The 19,749-nt window shown below is 40.2% G+C and overlaps 1 protein-coding gene across 3 annotated transcripts in view; it reads right to left on the bottom strand.

Annotated features, from left to right (window-relative positions):
- Nucleotides 1-14,134: 14,134 nt before the first annotated feature.
- Nucleotides 14,135-19,749, bottom strand: part of cfap46 (cilia and flagella associated protein 46) — a 78,785-nt gene continuing 73,170 nt past the window's right edge. For all 3 annotated transcript variants that reach the window (XM_078160820.1, XM_033613830.2, XM_078160819.1), the window contains 4 exons: nucleotides 15,664-15,745; nucleotides 15,278-15,414; nucleotides 15,043-15,138; nucleotides 14,135-14,789 (listed from right to left, as the gene is read on the bottom strand). In XM_078160820.1, the coding sequence (XP_078016946.1) occupies nucleotides 14,677-14,789; nucleotides 15,043-15,138; nucleotides 15,278-15,414; nucleotides 15,664-15,745 (428 nt within the window). In that variant the 3' untranslated portion in view covers nucleotides 14,135-14,676. The remainder of the gene's footprint in view (nucleotides 14,790-15,042; nucleotides 15,139-15,277; nucleotides 15,415-15,663; nucleotides 15,746-19,749) is intronic.

The following is a 19,749-nucleotide window of genomic DNA, read 5'->3' as shown; positions in this document are numbered from 1 at the left end:
ACAAAACAACCAAAGTGCCCACATAGCATCACCCAGGTTCACCCATTCTGTTTAACAGGGTTATGCTAAAAGGTATAAAGGACCTCTGGGCACGGGAAGTCTTAAGAGGCGGCACTCTGTACCTCCGTCCTGATGGTAATAATAATAACAGCACTGTACACATCAGACAAATGTACATACTCAGGCCTGTTGAGCGAGGCTTATTGTTTAAGGCTGCTATGGCTGCGTGGATCAGACTTTTCCCAAAGCTTTGTGCAGCTCTGTGCTCTGAACCTGTGCCCAGAGGGCAGTAGTCTAAGCTGGTGACTGTGTGATGTCCTGGGCTGTTTCACAAAGAGGGTTTAGTGAAAACTCAGAACATGCTTTAATGTTCAAAAAACATTTTATTCCCCTCAAACTGTGCTGGAACACCTGTATTCACCCTCAGTCTGAGACACTCAGTTTTAGGGCCTGTATCATTAAAAGCATACTAACCAGATTTGTTGGTTGTTTTTCGAGAACAAACCATTCAAACTCGGCCCCCTCCTCCTCTGTTCACAGAGACTCAAAGAGCAGCGGTAGTCAAGCGGGGTAAAGAGTGGATGAAGAGAGAGAGTGGTGTCAACAAGACCAAAGCAGTGTGTGTGTGTGTGTGTGTGTGTGTGTGCATGTTTGTTTGGAGCTCAACCTTGCTCTCTATATCAAACAGACACAGAGACCTGCAGAACACATCCAAAGAGCAGAGAAGAGACACAGAGATGCGATGTTACCTGGTTGTTCTGTATTTATAGACCCCTCTGCTGCGCAGCTATTGGCTGGGGGTTACACACCACTGCCCAAAAGCCGAAACCCCAAAACGTCCCGAACAAACCAAGATAAGAAGAAAATAATAACATTTATTTTATTTTATTTAACCTTTATTTAACAAGAAAAAAAAAACTAAAAACACAAAAAAACACACAATATAAGATAAGTACAAAGAAAGGCCAAAAAGTATGTTAACATATACTAGAAAGGAACCATAAAAACACATATAGACATACAGAAGATTGTGTACAAAAATCCTGCAACAGTGCTTTGAAAAGGCTGAGTAACCAATGAGTGCAACTTTAAGTCCCTCTGCAGAAGATTCCACACATAAGGAGCTGCATACAAAAATGCTCACTTGCCAAACTCTGTACATACCCTCCTGAATGACTGTAACAGAGTATCGTGGCACTTTCTAGCCTTAAGAAAAACTTTCAAACAAGTGTTCCAGCAGGAATATGGTCTGAAATTAGGCAGAAATTAACAACACTGACAAGCAAGATTACATGTTTCTGTTTGTTAGCATGTAGCTGTATGTAGCAGTGTGGGCTCCTTGCTCACAAGGATTACTTTTACATGCGTTTACCTCCTTATTTATAACTCTGGCCACATTTATTATGAACATACAACATGGTAACAAATATATGATGGGTAATAAGGAGAAGCATAATAGGTCCCATTGAGTTTTTCCCTGTTGCTGAGCTCTTGGCCATGAGGTGTCCTTTTCTCGTCAACCCAATCAATGTTGAAGCTGAATTAGGCCTAATTTGCATAGCCTTACATCACCTGAGGATTTCTGAGACCTTGATTAGATGCCCTGTCACTTTCTGATGACTACCTTATTAAATGTTACCGTTCTGGTTGCACCACATCTTTGATCTGGACAACATTCTCTGGCCTTACATCTCTAATGTTACACACTGCAGATGATGGAAGAGCTGTCCAAGACATAATTTGCTGGAATCAGTCTACAGATAGAACTACCACTACCCCAGCAGTCAAATGAAGACAAATCATTCACATTTCATTTGGTGTTTTTTATTTCTTACAAATAAAAAGCAGTAGTATTTTTATATTGTTCCAAAAATTACCGTAATCCATCTGATAGGCATTCACCCACCTCTTACTTGCATTTCAGTAATTCAATGTCAAGATCTGCCTGTCTGAACTGTCGCCTCAACTACATCCTTTCTTTGTCAGTTTTGCCATTTTCTTAATGAGATGCATTTTGTACAACTCCTTTATTTGTAACTAGGATATGGATGGTATTCATTTCTACAGTCCTACATGCAGAACTACCCTGGCATTAACTGAACATCTCGCTGTGTGTGACCCTCCTCCTGATAATACCAGGCCAGACTCCCATTCATTATTTATTCTCATCACTTCAGTGAAATGTGAAAATAAATAAAATAAATAAATGAGAGAACTATCAGTAGCTACCATACCTTATATTTAGAAGGGGACTTTAAGGAGTTGAGACTGAGTCAAGATAAAGACCAAGGCAGGGTGAGATGGAGTAAAGACCAAGACCAGAGCAGTGCAAATCCCACAATGAATAACACACTTACAATAAAAAGTAGAACATGCAAACTATAGGCACTTTGTAAATAGATGTGAAAGATCAACATTTTCATAAAGACACCTACTGAAAACAAATTCTTCCTCCCTCACCTATTTTGTTGCCATGTATGTGTGTAGGAGATAAAGTTTTCTATGAGAAAAACAAATACAAACACTAAGGAGCAACGCATTTTGCGAAGTTGTGGTCTTGACTGTTCTTGAAGTAAAGTCCTGAGTTGTCTATTTCTGATATCAGAGGACAGAAAACAAGAGTGAGTAATAATGTGTAACGAGTCCTTTTATTGAGACCTTAAAAAATAGCTTTCAGACCATGGCCAATCCCAAGTACAACAACGCAAGGTTACAAACGGCAGATAACACCATCAGTGGTGGTGAAAAACCCAGAAAGTACATATACATACAGTACACACACACACACACACACACACACACTTGCTCACATCTCATGTACTAGGGGGGTGTTTAAGGCCCCGTTAAAGGTTTTTTTTGGGGGAGTTTTTCCTTATCCGCTGCGAGGGTCCTAAGAACAGAGGGATGTCGTGTGCTGTAAAGCCCTCTGAGGCAAAACGGTGATTTGTGATATTGGGCTTTATAAATAAAAATGATTGATTGACTGATTGAGGTCATTCTGGTCATGCCATGTAGGGTTTAACTTTGCAAATATCAAGCCAATTTCCTTTTGTCCTTTTATCAGCAATGGCTGCACAGATATTATCAATGCATAATGAAGGTTAAAAGACACACCTCTCTCTCAAGGCCGGTCTGCTTGTTTCTCTCTTGGACCACCAGGCCATCATATTTGTCATATATTGTATTCAGTTAGCCTGATATCAACAAACATATGATAATTATTTTCCTTGTAGGGCAAGAGGCCAGTTAGTGATTTTGATGGATGGAAGATGCACGTTAGCCTATGGTTTGGCCATGATGTGAACTTACTAAAAAAAAACTACAAGTGTCTGTCTGCAAAGCGAAACAGAGCAACTCTAAGGATGTCTCTGGTATGCAAAAAAATTGCCAAGGAAAGGTGGCTGTCAAATAAAGCAGTACCATAAATCAGAGCTTTGTCTGAGTAGCCATGGTGAGCAAGCAGACTGCTCAGGCCTTGAATAAAGAAGCTGAGATTTCATGGATACTTCACAGGGCTACATTAATCAACCTTGCTTGTTGGAATGGCTTTGTGTCACAGTCATGCAGCTCAACTAGGCTTGTTGCAGTTAGTCTAAATGCAGCCTCCAGTGCTCACATACCTTACATGGACTAGGTGGCGTGGTTGAGAAGGTGGGTAATGGTGGGGGAAGTCTTCTTATGGGAATAAAACACATCTCTTAAAGGTACAATCACATCAGAATTAGCCAGGAATAATTTACTTGCACATTGTGGCAAAAAAATGGAAAATAGAGTGGGGAGCTTTACAAGCCTTGGCTGTTAGAAATACTGTAGCATGAGGAACAAATATTAACATTCCACGTTTAAAAAGATGCGTCTTACTGAATCACACTTGTATACTCTGTATCCCTGCCCTTGCACGCACTGGCAGACTCGCAGCAGCCCTCACATTATGCAGCCCATGGTTACACAAACAAGATGTGCATCTCATTTCTTTCTCACCTTGCTTCTGTCACGTACATAATGGGGCAAAAAGCTGGTCATTGTACTGGGAGGACCGCTATAGCCTTTCTTGACAGAGTTAATGGAAGGTTATTTATAACTACACAAATGGTTCCTGTGATGTCAGCCTGTCGGTCACTTCACCACTTTGGTCCAGGCTGAAATTTCTCAACAGCTATTGGATCGACTGTCAAAGAGTTTGGTACAGACTTTAATGGTCCCTAGAGAATGTATCCTAAAGACTTTGTTGATACTGACTTCTTTTTTAAACCAGCAGCAGATTAAAAATGTAAATTTGTTTATGACCCAAACCCCCCCCAAAACAACTGACATTCATTGCTAATTATCAAATATTAGCATGCTAACACTCTAACATACTTGCTTACCTTGAGATCTCAAAAATACAAACAAAAACCCACAAACCTGGGTCCTGAATGCCTACCTGGAGGAAGAATGGAAGGCTCATCTCTGGAAGACAGCTAGGTACCCTGCTGCAGTGGAGGAGGGCGAGTGGGGAACCCCCCAACCCCTGATCATCAATCTATCAGTCCCCTGGTAGAGCATCTCATAAGACTTACATACACAAAATGCAGTCAGCACGGATACAAGCTGTTCTCTGGCAGCTGTGCCCAACTAATACAGGTCCGATGGGCACCCCTTTCCAGTGCCCCCTTTTCTGGCCCCAGGAGGTCGGGAGGAGGAGGAGGAGGGAGGAGGGAGAAAGGGGGAAGCACCAACAGGTAGAAAACAGTACACTTTTAGAGTCACAGGGCTTTTACACACTTTAAAGTGCCAGATATAGGATGTGATAATGAAAAGGGAAAAAAAAACGAGGAAAATTTGTCAGAAATATATGAGAATGGTGACGAAGTCCCTGGAGATATAGGATGGTTGGCAAGTATGCACTCTAGAAGCTGAACACGACAAACACCATAGGCTTACCTGCATAGCATCAGCATGTTAGAATTGTTATTGCGAGTATGTTGGCATAATGACCAGGCTCTGAGGAACACCATTCAGCTTTGCTTCCAATTTTTTCCAGTGGCAACTCACGGCATTGCACCAAAAAAATGCCCTTCAGGCCAAAAAGCAGTTTCCCACCCCCCCAAAAAAAACACCATTATAAAAGAGATGTCGGTAAAACTGTTGACATGACACCTCCAACTGCAAACAAGGTCAATTATGACTGATGTGGTGTTTTTGATCCATTTTATATATTTAAAACCTTTCTTGAGCTGAGAAAAGCAATTTAAAAATCACTTTAGATTTACAAATTATCTGGCTTATGCACAGGCGAGCAATTCTCATTGGACTGAAGAGGTGCCATCTTGGATTCCAGTATCCATGTCTAATCCATGATGCTGACGTTAGCATTAAAGAGGCAACAGATAGCATCTTTTCCTGAATATATCATTATGAAAATAATGTGGGTTGCACAGGGTAGTGGCCACAGTAAAATCAGACTATCAGCGTTTACATAGGTTACTTAGTGGCTTTGCAATCTTTGCAATAAGCTTCTCCCGCCCGTGCCGAAATTTCGCGGAAAAAATCTGCTTGGAAATGCGTCATGTTTTGTGAAATTGGTCGGTCAGCCAATCAGGGACTGGAGCTGGTCCTTATGAGGAGCTGGGCATGAGATAGTTGAGTCACGAGCACAATGACAGACGGACAAAGTTTGGAGAGAAGTGAAAAATGGCATGGCAAAAGAAAACAAGCTCCTCTGTCTGAGGAGGCAAAGGAGAGCAAAAAGGAGAGTGATAAAAGAAGAGGAAAAACAAGAGTAAACCTCAGTCAGGCTTTAAGAGATGGAGGGAGCTCCGTGACCAAAGAGGCTTCAACACCGACGTCCAGCTAGCTTTCTTTCTAATGGATCAGTAAGTAACACGGCTAAATGTTAGCTAGACAAGAGAGGACTGTACTGTACTGGCTGCTAGTTCATTCCTAGCTATGGCAGCCCTCGGACAGCGATGCCCCCCTCCCTTCCTTCTGTTGTCTTCTCATGGAGGCAGCTATCGATAGACATCGCCCAGCTAAGTTACGCCCAGCTAAGTGAACACTGAACTTTGTTTCCCATTCAGTTTGAGCTCCAACCGGCTGCATCATTTCCATATGGTAGGAGTGTGTGTGGAGGAGACACTGGTTATTGCTATATATAATCAGCCAATACTGAAAGATGAAAAATACAAATTGCCCTACATGACAGAGGCTACTTGGCTTGTGAGTTGGTAGACAGGTGTTGATGTATAAGAATGGAAAATTAAAGCAAATGGCCACTTTAGAATGAAAATACAGACAGTACTTACTGACCCTCATGCCAACAAGAAGTCCAGTGTAGTTTTTTAATCCACAAAACCTGTTTGGGGTATCGGAGGATAACAGCTAGCCGGAATAACAGCTACACTTGAAGTGCATGGAACCCACATTTTGAAAATATAATAAAACTCGCTAATGTATTTCAAAAACATCAGAACGGCTTGTCCGTTGAATCCAAGTGCCCTGAAGCCGCGGCATGCAAAATTGATTTGAAAAGATGTAATTTACTCCGCTTTGCTTATGTGTGACCCAGGACCCCAGGAAGTATGTCGTGAATACATTGTTTTTGAGTGTCTCAACCTCCATGATGACTTGTTTGACTGTCAGGATTTGATCCATTCAGTCCGATAACATTTGGAAAGTCTTGAAGAGCTGCAAAATTACATCATTCCCCTTTCAAGTTAGCAGAGTGCAAAACTGGAAGTAGCTAGCTCGACCTGTGAAAGTCTCTAGTGCACCTGCTCTATGGGCCGAGTGTTGTGGAAGCAGCGCCGATCATCTGGGTAATTATAAACATGGCAGTTGAATGTTTTTGGCTTCATGCACCACAGAGCAGCTCTCACAGGAACGAAAGGGGTCCTGCCTGCAACACTGTATCCAGTTCTCTTTATACATCCATAAAGTGATTGTGTCTTTATGCTGGTATGTGATACCTTTTGACAGAGCTAGGTTAGCTGATTAAGCTTTTCTAGTCTTTATGCTAAGCTATCTAAGTGGCTGAGGTGATGCAGTGCCAATGCATCCCACTCTACCACCTGCAGTATTCAATCACTAACAGATGAACAACCAATGAACAGATGTTTGACTGATGGTCACCTTCCACATAGGCTGCATCCTGTGTATTCTCGCTGAGGCAATCTAGAAAGCTTCCTTTCTTCCATCTCTTATGTGCGGCATTAAGAGTAAGCAGATATACTGTAGATGTAGGGATGGCAAACCTGACTGAGTTCCTGATCACGCTAGGACAGTGAACAGGGGATATGATAAAAGAGAAATGACGTATACCTAAAGATAGAAGAATACAACAGCAGGAAAAGGTCGGTCCCACAATTACTTTCCATTTAACAGGGCATTGGTGTGTCTTAGTATTCTTGTTGCCTCAAGGCTACTGGTGCTTTTCAACTGTTCTCTTTCAAATGTCTTTAGAATCCCTGACAGCATCTCAAGTCCTACTTCATTACTGTGAAAACTCACGTGGGCTATTGTGAGATCAGTACTTCAAGGACTCAGAGAGTGATTCAACAATGCTTTGCACTCAAGGACTCACCTCACTTCAAGTGTTGTGACTTTTCCTTTACATGTAGTGTGATGAAAGACCAAGTGATAAAATATTTAGATGTTCAAAGACTCATCCATGAAATAATAAAGGAAATAAATAAATGGACAGTCTGGAGACAGTGGCTGAGAGGAGGGTGAAGGACAAAATCTGTGCAATCCTGGACAATCCTTCTCACCCTCTGCACAATGAGCTGTGGCTGATGGGCAGCTCATTCAGCCAGCGGATTATCCCATCCAGGAGCAGAACTGAACGATTCAGACGCTCATTTTTTTTAATTCACTTTATTCATCTGTTGTAGCATTTTTATTGATGTAGCAATTTTATCTGATCTTTTATTTATCTACTGTTATCTTTAATTTTTACATTTTATTTCTTCTCTTTAATCTTATTCTATTTAATGTCCTTGATTTTGTCTTGTGCTGTTGTGATACTTGAAATTCCCCCCTGGGGGATCAGTAAAGTATATCTTACCGTAATCCACCTTTTCATCACATTTTCCAAGTGCCTAATCATCATCATTCATTATTGTCAATAACAGGCCTGCTCAAAGGTCAAGTGTCATCTTCTTGGATTCCCCCCCCCTCACTCTGCAAGTGGGCACTCATGGAATGTACAATGCTAGATCTTACTATGTGCTGTCCGAGGATGGAAATGTGAGAGAAAATGACAGATGTGTGGGAGGATGATGTTATGCCACTCCATCAAGCAAAGTCAGGTTTTGTGGGAACATAAACTCAGTCCTTGGTTAACTAGATGATCCTTTACAGAAAAGTAAGTGACCATAGGCCTTTGTTTGGTCAAAGGCTATATATTTTACTTCAGGTGGCCTGGAATGTATCAATTTAGCCAAAAACCAGAGAGGAATATCAGTGGACACTAGGCTTATCAATTACAACATTCATTCCTCTCAAGTGGAAAGAGCGTAATCCATTCAGTCTCTCAAGACTTTTGGTCAGAGCAGTATACTGTACAGATCTGCTGAACACTCAATGGGCAGCTTGCTTCCTTCCTTCCTTATCTGAAGCGAGGGTCAAAGGACAGAGGGCGTCGTATGCTAGAAATTGTAAAGCCCCTTCAGGCAAATGTCTGATACTAGTCTATATGATTAAAGATGACTTGAATTCCTAGAAGACATTCACAGGAAACAGGATGAACATTGGCATAAAATAAATCATTTTTATGTATTCAACATTATTCATTAGACTGTCCTTTGGAGTTGAATAACGGGGTCCATTTATTGATTTTTCAACCAATTAAGAATTGACTGAAGGGATATATAATAATGTTATATTTTTGGTATTGTGAAGATGACAATTTTTCTGGTTTCAGCTTCTGAGATGCATTTGTTTATTTACTTTCCTACATTTTATGCTATTGTAAATTGATTTTTTGAATTTCTGGACAGCAGTTTCACCCCAATAAAAGTACATTAGGAGTGGGGTAAAAATTGATTTACCGAAGTATTATGTAAAATCTATTTTTATCATGTTGGCTGAACGAATAACTCAACTTAATAGACACAATGCAGAACCCCCACAGTGCTGAGCACACTCACGCTAAAGTCATCTTACAGTACCTCTTCAAAGAGGGCAAGTGTTTGAGGTAGGGATGAGCAAGTACACCATTATCTGTATTTGTTCCAACAAATTAATTACTGTACCTGTATGTGTATTAGGACTTAGAATGGGTGGGGTTTAAACCAGAAGTGGGTGGTACCTAACCAGAAGTTGTTATTTTAAGCCTAAAATTTATAGGGGTTGCTATATCTGTTATTTATTAGTAAGCTATTTGTAGAACAGCCTCAGAATTGAGCTTCACATCATTTTTGATCACGAGAGTAAGAAATCGAACACAGCCATGCAAATCAGGATATTCCTTCAGTATGAGTACAGATAATTTACTCGGATCATACACATAAAAAGCACATTATCTGTACCAAATACTTGTTTCATCTGAGTATTCGGCTCAACCCTTGTTTGGGCACATTTTGGAATTTCTAACTTAAAAATTAGCCTTTAAAGACTATGGTGATTTTGAAAATACCCTGCAGGACTGCCAACCCTCACATTCACACCAAAGATTCACAGCAAGATGAAACTGTTTTAAGACGTTGCAGAGAAAAGTTACAGTGGTGTGAATTGGCCCATCTCAGCTTGACTCAAGCCGGCTGATGATGTCAGCTGTGACTTAGCTGGTCAAATCACTAGCAGCTGGTTTTAGAGCATGTGGCAAGTCACCTGTTTCATAAGCTAGTCAGCCCTCCGTTCCCGTCAAGCTGGAGTCCGTCTCATGTACATCCCTCTTTAATTATATTTTCGGAAGCTACAAATTATAGTCAGCTACACAATAAGCCTGAAAAGCTGAAATTCCAAATGACAGTACAGAGAGTGGTTGCTATGGAGACAACACACCATCTCATCTAGTGCATTAGTGTAAACTGGCTGTTTTTTTAGAATGTTGTAGGCTGACGCATTGCAAGCAGTTGCAAGTTTCAGCTGGTCTCATTGTGAATCTTTGGTCTGAACTGGGAATTATGCATTGACCATGAGACTCAAACAATAAACACTTTAAACATGCTCTCATGCCATTCCATTTTTTCATGCAACGAAAAACCAAATTTACCGATAATGTCGGGGCACGGGAGGACACAGCAGACAAGACACAGCAGATGTAAAACACTGCGGTCAATTGAACTGTTGGTTGCTGAAACCCCATCTTGCATCTCAGCAATAATTTCATACACCTAATAAAATTGTCAGCAATAAAGATCTAATTTTATAAAGCAGTTCTCATAATAGCTTTGCTAAGTAGTACAATGGATCTCTGCTCAAAATATCCCCGTCTAGGAACATAAATTGTTTTACTACACATAGCGTACAGGGGAAGCACCCTCAAATACAAAAAAATGTCCCACTTTACTCTCGTAAATTAAATAAATAATTATCTTCCGTCAGAGTTTTGCTCAAATGTTCAATTTTAATCTTTTCCAGAATGACTCTGTTTATGACCATGTAAAATTTGATGTTATTTTACTGTGCAGTTTCAGAGAAAATTAAGGGAGAGTTAGCTCAATAAACATAACACACTGACAATGTCCTCGGGTTTAAACCCTCATAAAAATCTTCTGCGGTTTGCCAACATTTTCAATGTAATCTGGTTCAGGATGACCCTGACTGTGACCATGTAAAATATAAAGTCATTTACAGTCTCACTTTGGATGTTACTGGGGCAGAGATCTGCTTCAAACAAGCCATCCAACCAACACACACCGCAGCACTTAACAAAGCTTCTGCCAACTCTGTTTATTAATTTAGTCCATTTAAAAGACTTGCATCCGTACCAAGTTGTAGTTAACAATGAGTTTGGCTGGTAATAATGTTAAGTACAGCCGAGTGCTTTGCTTTCTTTTTTCCATCCTTACTCCAGAACACACACCACTCTCTGTTTTTGCAAAAGACATTAACCTGTGATGTTGGTCCGGAAATCACATTTTCATTTAACATTTCTCAAACAGGCAAAAAGACTGTAGCATGCTTCCAAATGAGTGCAGTCACTTTTTCAAAATCAAAAGCCTGCGTACTCACACATATTCAATTTGATTCATCAAGAATCAAATCAGAATCTAAATCCAATCATGGGATTTCCGAAGACTCCCCTCTTAGTGTCATGGCGCAGGTACTACTGGAGAGATAATTTGTTGTTATGTCTAGGGGCCTTGTAGCTATACCAGCGAAGGCCACAACATAAAGTAATTGCAACGGCTTGCAGATGCCATCCAGAATCATAGCATTAATAATGCGTGAGCGTGCAGTTGACCTGGGCCTCTGCCCTCTTTCCTCCTATCTCTGCTGCCTCCAGTGTGTGATGACACTGCAGCACAGTAAAGAGCTCTCTCTGACCTACTTACACAGCGTACACACAGTGCAGACAAAGGTCAAACAACAGGCTGTGGAAGAATTTCCTCTGGCTATAGTTCTCCTTCTCTTTGGTCAAAATAAACACAATGATAACATAGACTCTATTCCTCCAACGGCACATGACAAAGTCAGGAGGAATGTGTTGAAAACAGCAGCGTTAAGTATAGAAGTGTGCTCTACATGCAACTGTTTTGATATGTTTTCAGTACATAATTCATCTACACTTTGTCAATCAACAAGACCATTTCATGAAACCATTAATCTGATTAATTCATTGCTTCATTCAGGGCATTAATTGATTAGGGTAAGAGTCAACTTTGATGATGAAAAGACGCAAAATTGTAGTTACATAACCATGCATGTCAAACAGCTTTTAAACAAGTGAATATAGCGTCTACTGGTAATGTATACAGTATTCAAACATGGATGCTGTCTTCAAGTTGAGATCTGAGCATAAGCAAGCTGAACTTTAGGAGCACAACAGCAACTGAGAAACATATGTTGGCTGCCCAGAGGGGTGAAAAGCCGAGTTGTCCCTGGGTGAACAGGCAAAAAAAAAAAAAAAAAAACTGCTGCGACAGACAGTTAGCAGCAGTTTATCAGAATAGGGGAAAATAAGAAACGTGGTATCCAGCCACTTCCTCTGAATGTCATCAGCTAAACAGCAAGCTGTCCAGACATCAGCAGTGCAGGCATGGGCTCAGTGAGGATGAATTCATAAATGTTATTCAATAATCAGGGTACATTTCTGTGAATTCATGAGCACCATCGCAGCACACAGACACACGGACGAGCTCTGTAATCTCATCATCAATATCCGATTATGGACATGGAGCAACATTTGGGCTTGACACAAATAAATCAGCTGTATGAGTCTGAATGCTGCTAAGGACAGAGGGTTAGAGACTGGCTGAATCAAAACAAATCTAATGCAATAAAATCCTCCAACCAACTCTTCTAAATCTCACTTGTTAGAATTCATACAAAAACCAAAGTGTAAAAACAAATTGTGGTTTTATGGAGGGTTATGTGCCTGATATGTTAGCCAGGCACAGCAACTTTCTAAACTCTCCACTGGTTGTCTGGCAACCTCACAAAAATTAGGTTTTTAATGTGTGTATAATGTTTTAATTCGTGAGCTTTAGAGGTGCTGTTAGGTGGACAGATGCAGGCTAGCTATTTTGTCTCGTTTCCAGTCTTAACGCTTAGCTAAGCGGCTGCTTGCAGTACAGCCAAGTCATACGCATCATATCAACATTTCTAAAGTGATGGTGTTGACTTTGTAATTGGGAGGTGGAGGGGATGGTGGAAGGCTTGACACCTAAGTGAGACAGATGCCAAGACAACAGCAGACAAGTGTTCAAGACAATTTTCCTTGCAAGGATTGTGCCACCAAAACTGGGTATTTTAAGCCAAAACATGATCTTTTCCAAACCATAACTAAGTGGTTTTGTGCCTAAATCTAACCACATGTTAACAACAGTGTTGTTGAAAAATAAATTAAATGGCATTTATACCAGTGGTTTTGTGTGTGTCAATCAGAAGGAAATTCTTCAGCTGAAGAAGAATTAAATCTCTCCATTCTTGCACACATTAAAGGGAAACTGTCCATTTTCAAAATGTATACATTATTCCTATGGTCTAAGACACTGCAAAAATATTAGTAAACATGAACAACTCTCTCCCAAATCCCAAAACTGGAGTGCTAAAACTCAAATTCAGTCGCTGAGAGCGACCATGGGAATGTTCTGAGTATATTTTCTACTTCAGAACTGAGAACACAACAGAATAAAGCTCATTTGGGTATAAAAAGAAAACAAGCATTCTGTGAGTCTGGAGCAGCTCCAGACTTTACACTTGATGACATCACAAGTTTGAGACTTACTTCTCTGGTTAGAGACTTACTTCTCTGAGAGAGAGCAGCTCATGTTCACAGTATTGACTGAACCTCCCATGCTGGAATGCTTAATTTAGTGTCCCCCTTTAAAGTAACATAGGAACATGTTTTAGTAATCATAGGCACCCAAATCTATTATGGAACTAAGCATTAATATGGCAATACTGACTTCCCCTCTCCTCTTATTTAGGGTTTGACTTAAATAAACAGAGCAGGGGGGTATTTACCATTTAGAATTGTATTGAATTAGCATTTAGTGAAATACAACAACAAATATAAGGATTAAGTGTGCACTGCAATGCCTGATAAGGGTATTCTCTAAATAAAATAATTACATTTCATTTGAGCCTTTTTCATTTTCATGAAAGGATGAATCCAGCTTCTGTCAAATGAAGTCAACTAAAGTGAGGTCTTGTGGTTTTAATGTTGACCCAGTGTGACACGGCATGTTTAAACTATGAGTTCACCCTCTTGTGGGGTCACCGGTTTAAACTGTTTAAGATTTAATTTCATGTGACAAGTCAAGACAACAAAACTGTAGTAAATGCTGTCAACTAGACTTAATTTGCAGTAACTGATAGGAACGCTACAATTATTAAGAAAACAAGGCAGGAACAGAACTTTAGTTACAGCTGCAAGATGAAGCTGCATTACTACAGTCAAAGCACACCTGAGTGAGAGCCTCTGTTTTTGAGCTCAGTCTTCTTATTGTAGGATTTCATTCATTTTTGTTCTATCACAACAGGATTGTTAGTCATGTCAGAGTGTTTATTTGGCTTGAATTCATTTCTCTCATTCAGTCTGACAGTAACCCACATCAATAACACATTGGTAATCATGGTGACTGAAGCGGACAGTACACTCTAAACACTCAATATGTTGAGAGTTATCTGCAAAGCAGGTACAACTTGTCAGGACAACCTGAGTAGAAACATTGGTATTTTAATAATACAAGACATGTATAGGGTGAATCTCTATAAGCTGCCCTCTCTCAGAGCATACGAAGCTCTAGCCTTATCTTATGGAATCAGGTATGTTATATATTGTGTCTTATGTCTGCTGTGGGTAAAAACATCAATGATAAAATCTGTATTCTCATAAAATGATATAGTGAAAAATGTGGAAGCGAAGAATCAAGGATCATGTTTAATGAAATATCTACCCCCTCATACTACAGTAGCTTTACTTTTTTTGCATACAGTAATATTTGCAAAGCTGGATGACATGTAGGCCTGTAATCATCCACAACTGTGAAATATAAGCGTGAAATATTGAGGATAGAAAGTATATTATGAGACAATTACGTTAGGGAGTCCATAAAGAATGCAGTTGAAAGCTGATGGTGTGAGGAGCGTTTTGTGGTGAACATCACCTTCCTCTGAGTTGGTGGGGAGCACTTGATCTGCAAAGGGAAACCAGAGAAAACAATAACTATATCTGAGAGGTATACTGAAAGCCAGCTCAGTTGGATTCATAGTTTGAATGATTCTGCTTGACGTTTATGTATTTCTTGTTGCAAAGAAAAACAAGCCTCACATACAGAGACAGACAGATGTGTGGGTGTCTGTGATGCAGCTATAAAAAAGGAAATCTAAATACCCGTTTACAGTAAACAATTTGAGGCTAAATAGGGACATGATCAGGATATATAGTACCTGATCCTGTAGCTTTGTGATGTGGTGTCTCTGGGCTCTCCCCTCTCCTCAGGGCATGGATGGCATGGCCAGAGGTCTGTCTTACCCTCAGTAAATCTGTAACACATGGTGGCACATACAGATTGCATTACTGTAACTGACAGGCATTAAGTAAATGTTTAAACAGATTAAATTACAACGTATTAGGTTGAGAGTGAGTAATGGAAAAAGTAGAGGAGATATGTCAAAGACTTACTATCTAGTACATTGACCATATTGTGTGTGTTCTGTTGAAGGCTGCTGTGCCACTGGTTGAGGACAATACAGCTAACACCAGCCAAACTCAACAGCAGAGCAGTCTCCAGGGGTTTCTCCAGGGCTAACTGTCCTGCACTGCAAAGGAAAGAAACAGTGAGATCACGAGAGACACAGAGAGGGGAAGCCCTGTTTCTACAAACTGTGACCAAGTAAACAGCTGAAATACTGTCAAAGGCAAAGACAAAAATCACCAACTGTTACTATTGTAAGCGAATCCAATAAAAACAACTTAAGAAGGTAAAAAGAGCAACAGATATAAGTGGTAAATATAAATTAATTTGACAAACAGAGTTTGAGCTTTATTTCACTGAGTTATTTCGTTACCTCTTGTACATGTCAAGGGTTGATTGGCGGACAACACTGGCATTGTTCTGAACCAAGTCAAAGAGAAGAGCCATGCGACACTCTGAGGAGAGCAAACATCACTGTTATTATCCGACCACAGAATAAGTAAAACTTTTCTAGAACAGCGAATATGAAACTTTTTCATAGTCATTCAAACACAGCTTTGAGGATGCCCATCATGTTCTGTCCCAAATAACCAGCTGTTTTCAGCTCCATATTAATTCAATAAAGGTGATACAGCTGGAGTTTAAGTGTGTATAGGCAGACTGAAGTCTTAAAAGAGAGCCAGATTGTTAAAGACAAAAGCACAGTTGTAAAAAAAACTGTGATAGAAATATCAAAGGTGCTTTTAATAATGGTGATGATGATAGTAATAATAATAACACATTAATTTGATATATATAAATATAAAATATAGATAAACAAACCCAAACACTATCTTTCAGCCATTTAAGAAGAAAAACAACATTCAAAAATACATAATGAAACAGAGGCATGGAAAAGGGCCATACTAAAGGTGAAACACACCTTTGTCCCAAAACCTATTATGAAAAGCAAAGTGGTAAAAACAAACAGTTATGAGAATTCTACATGGATACTGCCTGGACAAGTAATAAGTATTTAACACAATATGCTGTATAAGCCATTTTCCTGTAATGTGACACAGACAAAAACTGTCACATTAAACAGACACAAATGCAGATGCCTTGCTAATGTTTAAGTACAGTATTTAGTTTCAGTTTATCATTTCCTCCTGCCCTTTGTTCTCTTTGCTCTCTGTGGATCAATGGATGTGTTTAAAGTGTTTAAAGGAGCTGTATGCAACATTCAGAGCCTCAGAGACTGTATAAAAAAGTGGATGTAGCCATTGTGATGTCACCCATTTGGCATTTTGTCCCTCGCTATCTTGGTTATTTGTAGGGCTGTAGTCTCCTGGTCGACTAGTCGATTATTTGGTCGATATGCTCGTCTGACCAAATTCTCATTGGTCAAATAATCGCCATGTTACTTTCATAAGGAGAAAAGTGCTACATCAACAGCTTTCCAGAATGAATCCATTATTTCCTGAGACGGGAGGGACAGACTAAGTTACCTGTGAGAATGGGGGTGTTTTGAAAACTCCCCCTTTGTTTACACAACGTTGAACTCGCCCACCCTAACGCTCAGCGTCGCGGTGACGCAGACCTCCTGTCAGTTTCTCTATAATGAAACCATTTCCCTCAGTGGAAACGAAGCTTGTATTTACTTGTATTTCACAGATAAGAAACAATGAATTGTGAAGACAATAAGCCTCCACTAAAATAGCATTTTAAGTCATGTTTGTGATTTATTGTTTAGGGATTAACACTTCGGGATTTATTTTGGCTTCATATGGACAGAGGAAATCTTCGCTCGTTGCTAGGCTAATTTATACAATGTAAAATGCCATATGCTGGTGCTAATAACGTTAGCATGTTGTATTTGTTTGGGAAACGTGTATAGTGTGACAGTTGTTTTGTTGGTGAATGTTGTGGGTTGTAGTGGGGCCAAATTGAGTGCCTTTAGCTTTGTTAAATGTTGCTGTTGTCCCTGGTTTTATATGAGAAGAGGAAAAGATCGTTAGTTGCTAGGCTAATTCATACAATGTAAAATGCCATAGGCTTGTGCTACGACTTCAGTCGACCAAGATTTTCTTTGGTTGACTACAACCCTAGTTATTTAGAGCCAGAAATGACCACATTTGGATGAGAGGGAGGAGCTGTGGAGGAGCTAGGGGTGGATCTGACTGAAAACCCAAGGACACCACTGTGGTAGCAATTTGCTGATCACAAGGCAGCCCTGTCCTAAAGCATGCCTTGCTAGTGACTGAGACCATAAACTCAAAAGTAAATTGTTGACTGAAGTAATAAATCAAGTGAAAAGTAGGGTCATTTGCTCTTTGATTTGTATACAGTCGGACTTCTTTTTGCAACTAGTAGAGTAACCAACTGGTGGCCATTAGAAAGAATGCAGGTTTAAGGTACTTCCACACTGGTTTTACTCTTCAGACTTGGTGATAATCCGTCGATTCAGAGTTAGGGGCAGGATTGTCTGTACATGGTTTTCAACATTGAGGTGGCTTAGCTGGCAGCTAGCATCTAACGGGGCTTACTCTACTCTATAAATGAGGCTAACAACTGCAACATTGTTGACAGAGCTAACAGTGTTATCTTGGGAGAAACTGGAGGGTGGGCTCTATGCTTCCGTGACGACACCATCTAGATATCAGCTGTTTGAGTGTAGTGCAGAGCGGCAGCGATGAACTAGCCAGTGGAATACACACATGTATTAAAATGCATCTATCACAACAACAAAGCTCGGATTACGACACACAGAGGTAGTGTGACTTCTTTCTCTGCTGAGGACACCATTATTTCGATATATCAATACACAATTCACATATTAAATAGTGGTTTGCTGCTATAGTAATGATCTGAATGTCATATACAGAATCTTTAAACTTTATAGGTAAAGTTGAGTTGTGCATGTACAGTATGTGAAGGTGTATCAAATGACAGAACTCAGTGGGAGCATTTGTTTTTCTCTGCTACTTCTGGTTTTATTGATGTTCCATATTTCCTGGAATCAATTCGAGGTGGGAGAACGAGGCACTACGCATCTACTGTAGAACACTATTTGTCAAACATTTAGCCATGGGCCTTCTTCGGAAGCTCAGCATACTTTACACAAGGAGATGAAACAAACCAATGAAAAACACTTCAGAATATTGTAGCAATAAGTCATGCCACAGAGCCAAAGAGACTTTAGCACACTGTTAAACACTGTAACTTCAATACAGTCCATCTATTTATTGGTACACAAAATAGGCTTTTACAATACAAGCAATTGGACTAGACCTGTAGGTGTGAGAAAATGTCAGAGACCAGGTGTGTGTACAGTGACAATCATGTCTGTCTGAAGCAAGACACTGCTGCCCCCCATGCCCTTTTGCCATAGACTGCGGAACTGGGGGGGCCAGGGGGGCCATGGCCCGGGTAACTTTTGTACTCTGACATAGAGGGCTGCATTGGGATTGGGTCCCGCCGGAAGTAGGGCTGCAGCTAACGATTATTTTCATTGTTGACTAACCTGTCGATTATTTCTTCGATTAGTCGACTAATCATTTTATCAAAAAATGTGTTAAAATGTTGAAAAATGACGGTCTGTCTCTCCCAAACCCCAAAATTATGTCATCTAATGTCTTGTTTCGTACTCACGCCAAAGGGTTTTAGTTCACCGTAATGGGAGAGTGTGTGAAGCTGCCAATATTTGAACATAAGAAGCTGCAATAGGAGTATTTTAGGGTACTTTTATAGTACTTTTCTATGGAAAAATGACACAAACCGATTAGTCGACTACTAAAATAGTCACCGATTATTTTGATAGTCGATTAGTCATCGATTAGTCGACTAATCATGGCAGCCCTATTAGGAAGTAATATTATTACTATATCACTGCATCTGTATCTTGTTTAAGTAGCACTATTCCCAAAGAGGATATGAGTGCAGATGGTGCTGCATGTAAAGCATGACACCTTTTTTTTCTGAGAAACACAAATCTGCCATCGCCTTATCTTATCCTGGTGGCCAATTAAATAGGAACGCTCTGGTTTGTTTGCAGGTAACAGCTGGAATTCAGACCATGGTGTCAGCCACACTATAGTTAGCAGCACTAACGCCAGGCTAGCGGGAGGCACATGTGTCTGGCCTGGGGCAATGCGTCAGGCCAACCTGACACTCTGTCAATCACACTCAAGTCCACTCAAAGTCCACCCATTCTCAGACTACAGTTGTATGGCGGTGAAAGAGAGGAGAGAAGCCATGAAGATGGAGCTATATTGGTTGTGTGAAATATCTTTGAAGGTGGGAAGAGCTGAAAGGTGGTTTGGGGCAGGTTATTATTTATTTAAAGAGGACTTAGGGAGAGAAAAGGCCTCCTCTAATAATTGAGAAGAGGGAGCTGGGTCTTCTTGTCCCCAGACTGTCAATAAATTACAATGGCCAGGGGTTCTTTAAGACTACTCCAAGAAAAAAAAGAAAAAATCAA

Source organism: Epinephelus lanceolatus, chromosome 17, assembly GCF_041903045.1.
Source record: "Epinephelus lanceolatus isolate andai-2023 chromosome 17, ASM4190304v1, whole genome shotgun sequence".
NCBI classification, from domain to species: domain Eukaryota; kingdom Metazoa; phylum Chordata; class Actinopteri; order Perciformes; family Serranidae; genus Epinephelus; species Epinephelus lanceolatus.
Note: the sequence above shows the minus strand (reverse complement) of the source record. Positions and strands in the feature narration are given on the sequence as shown.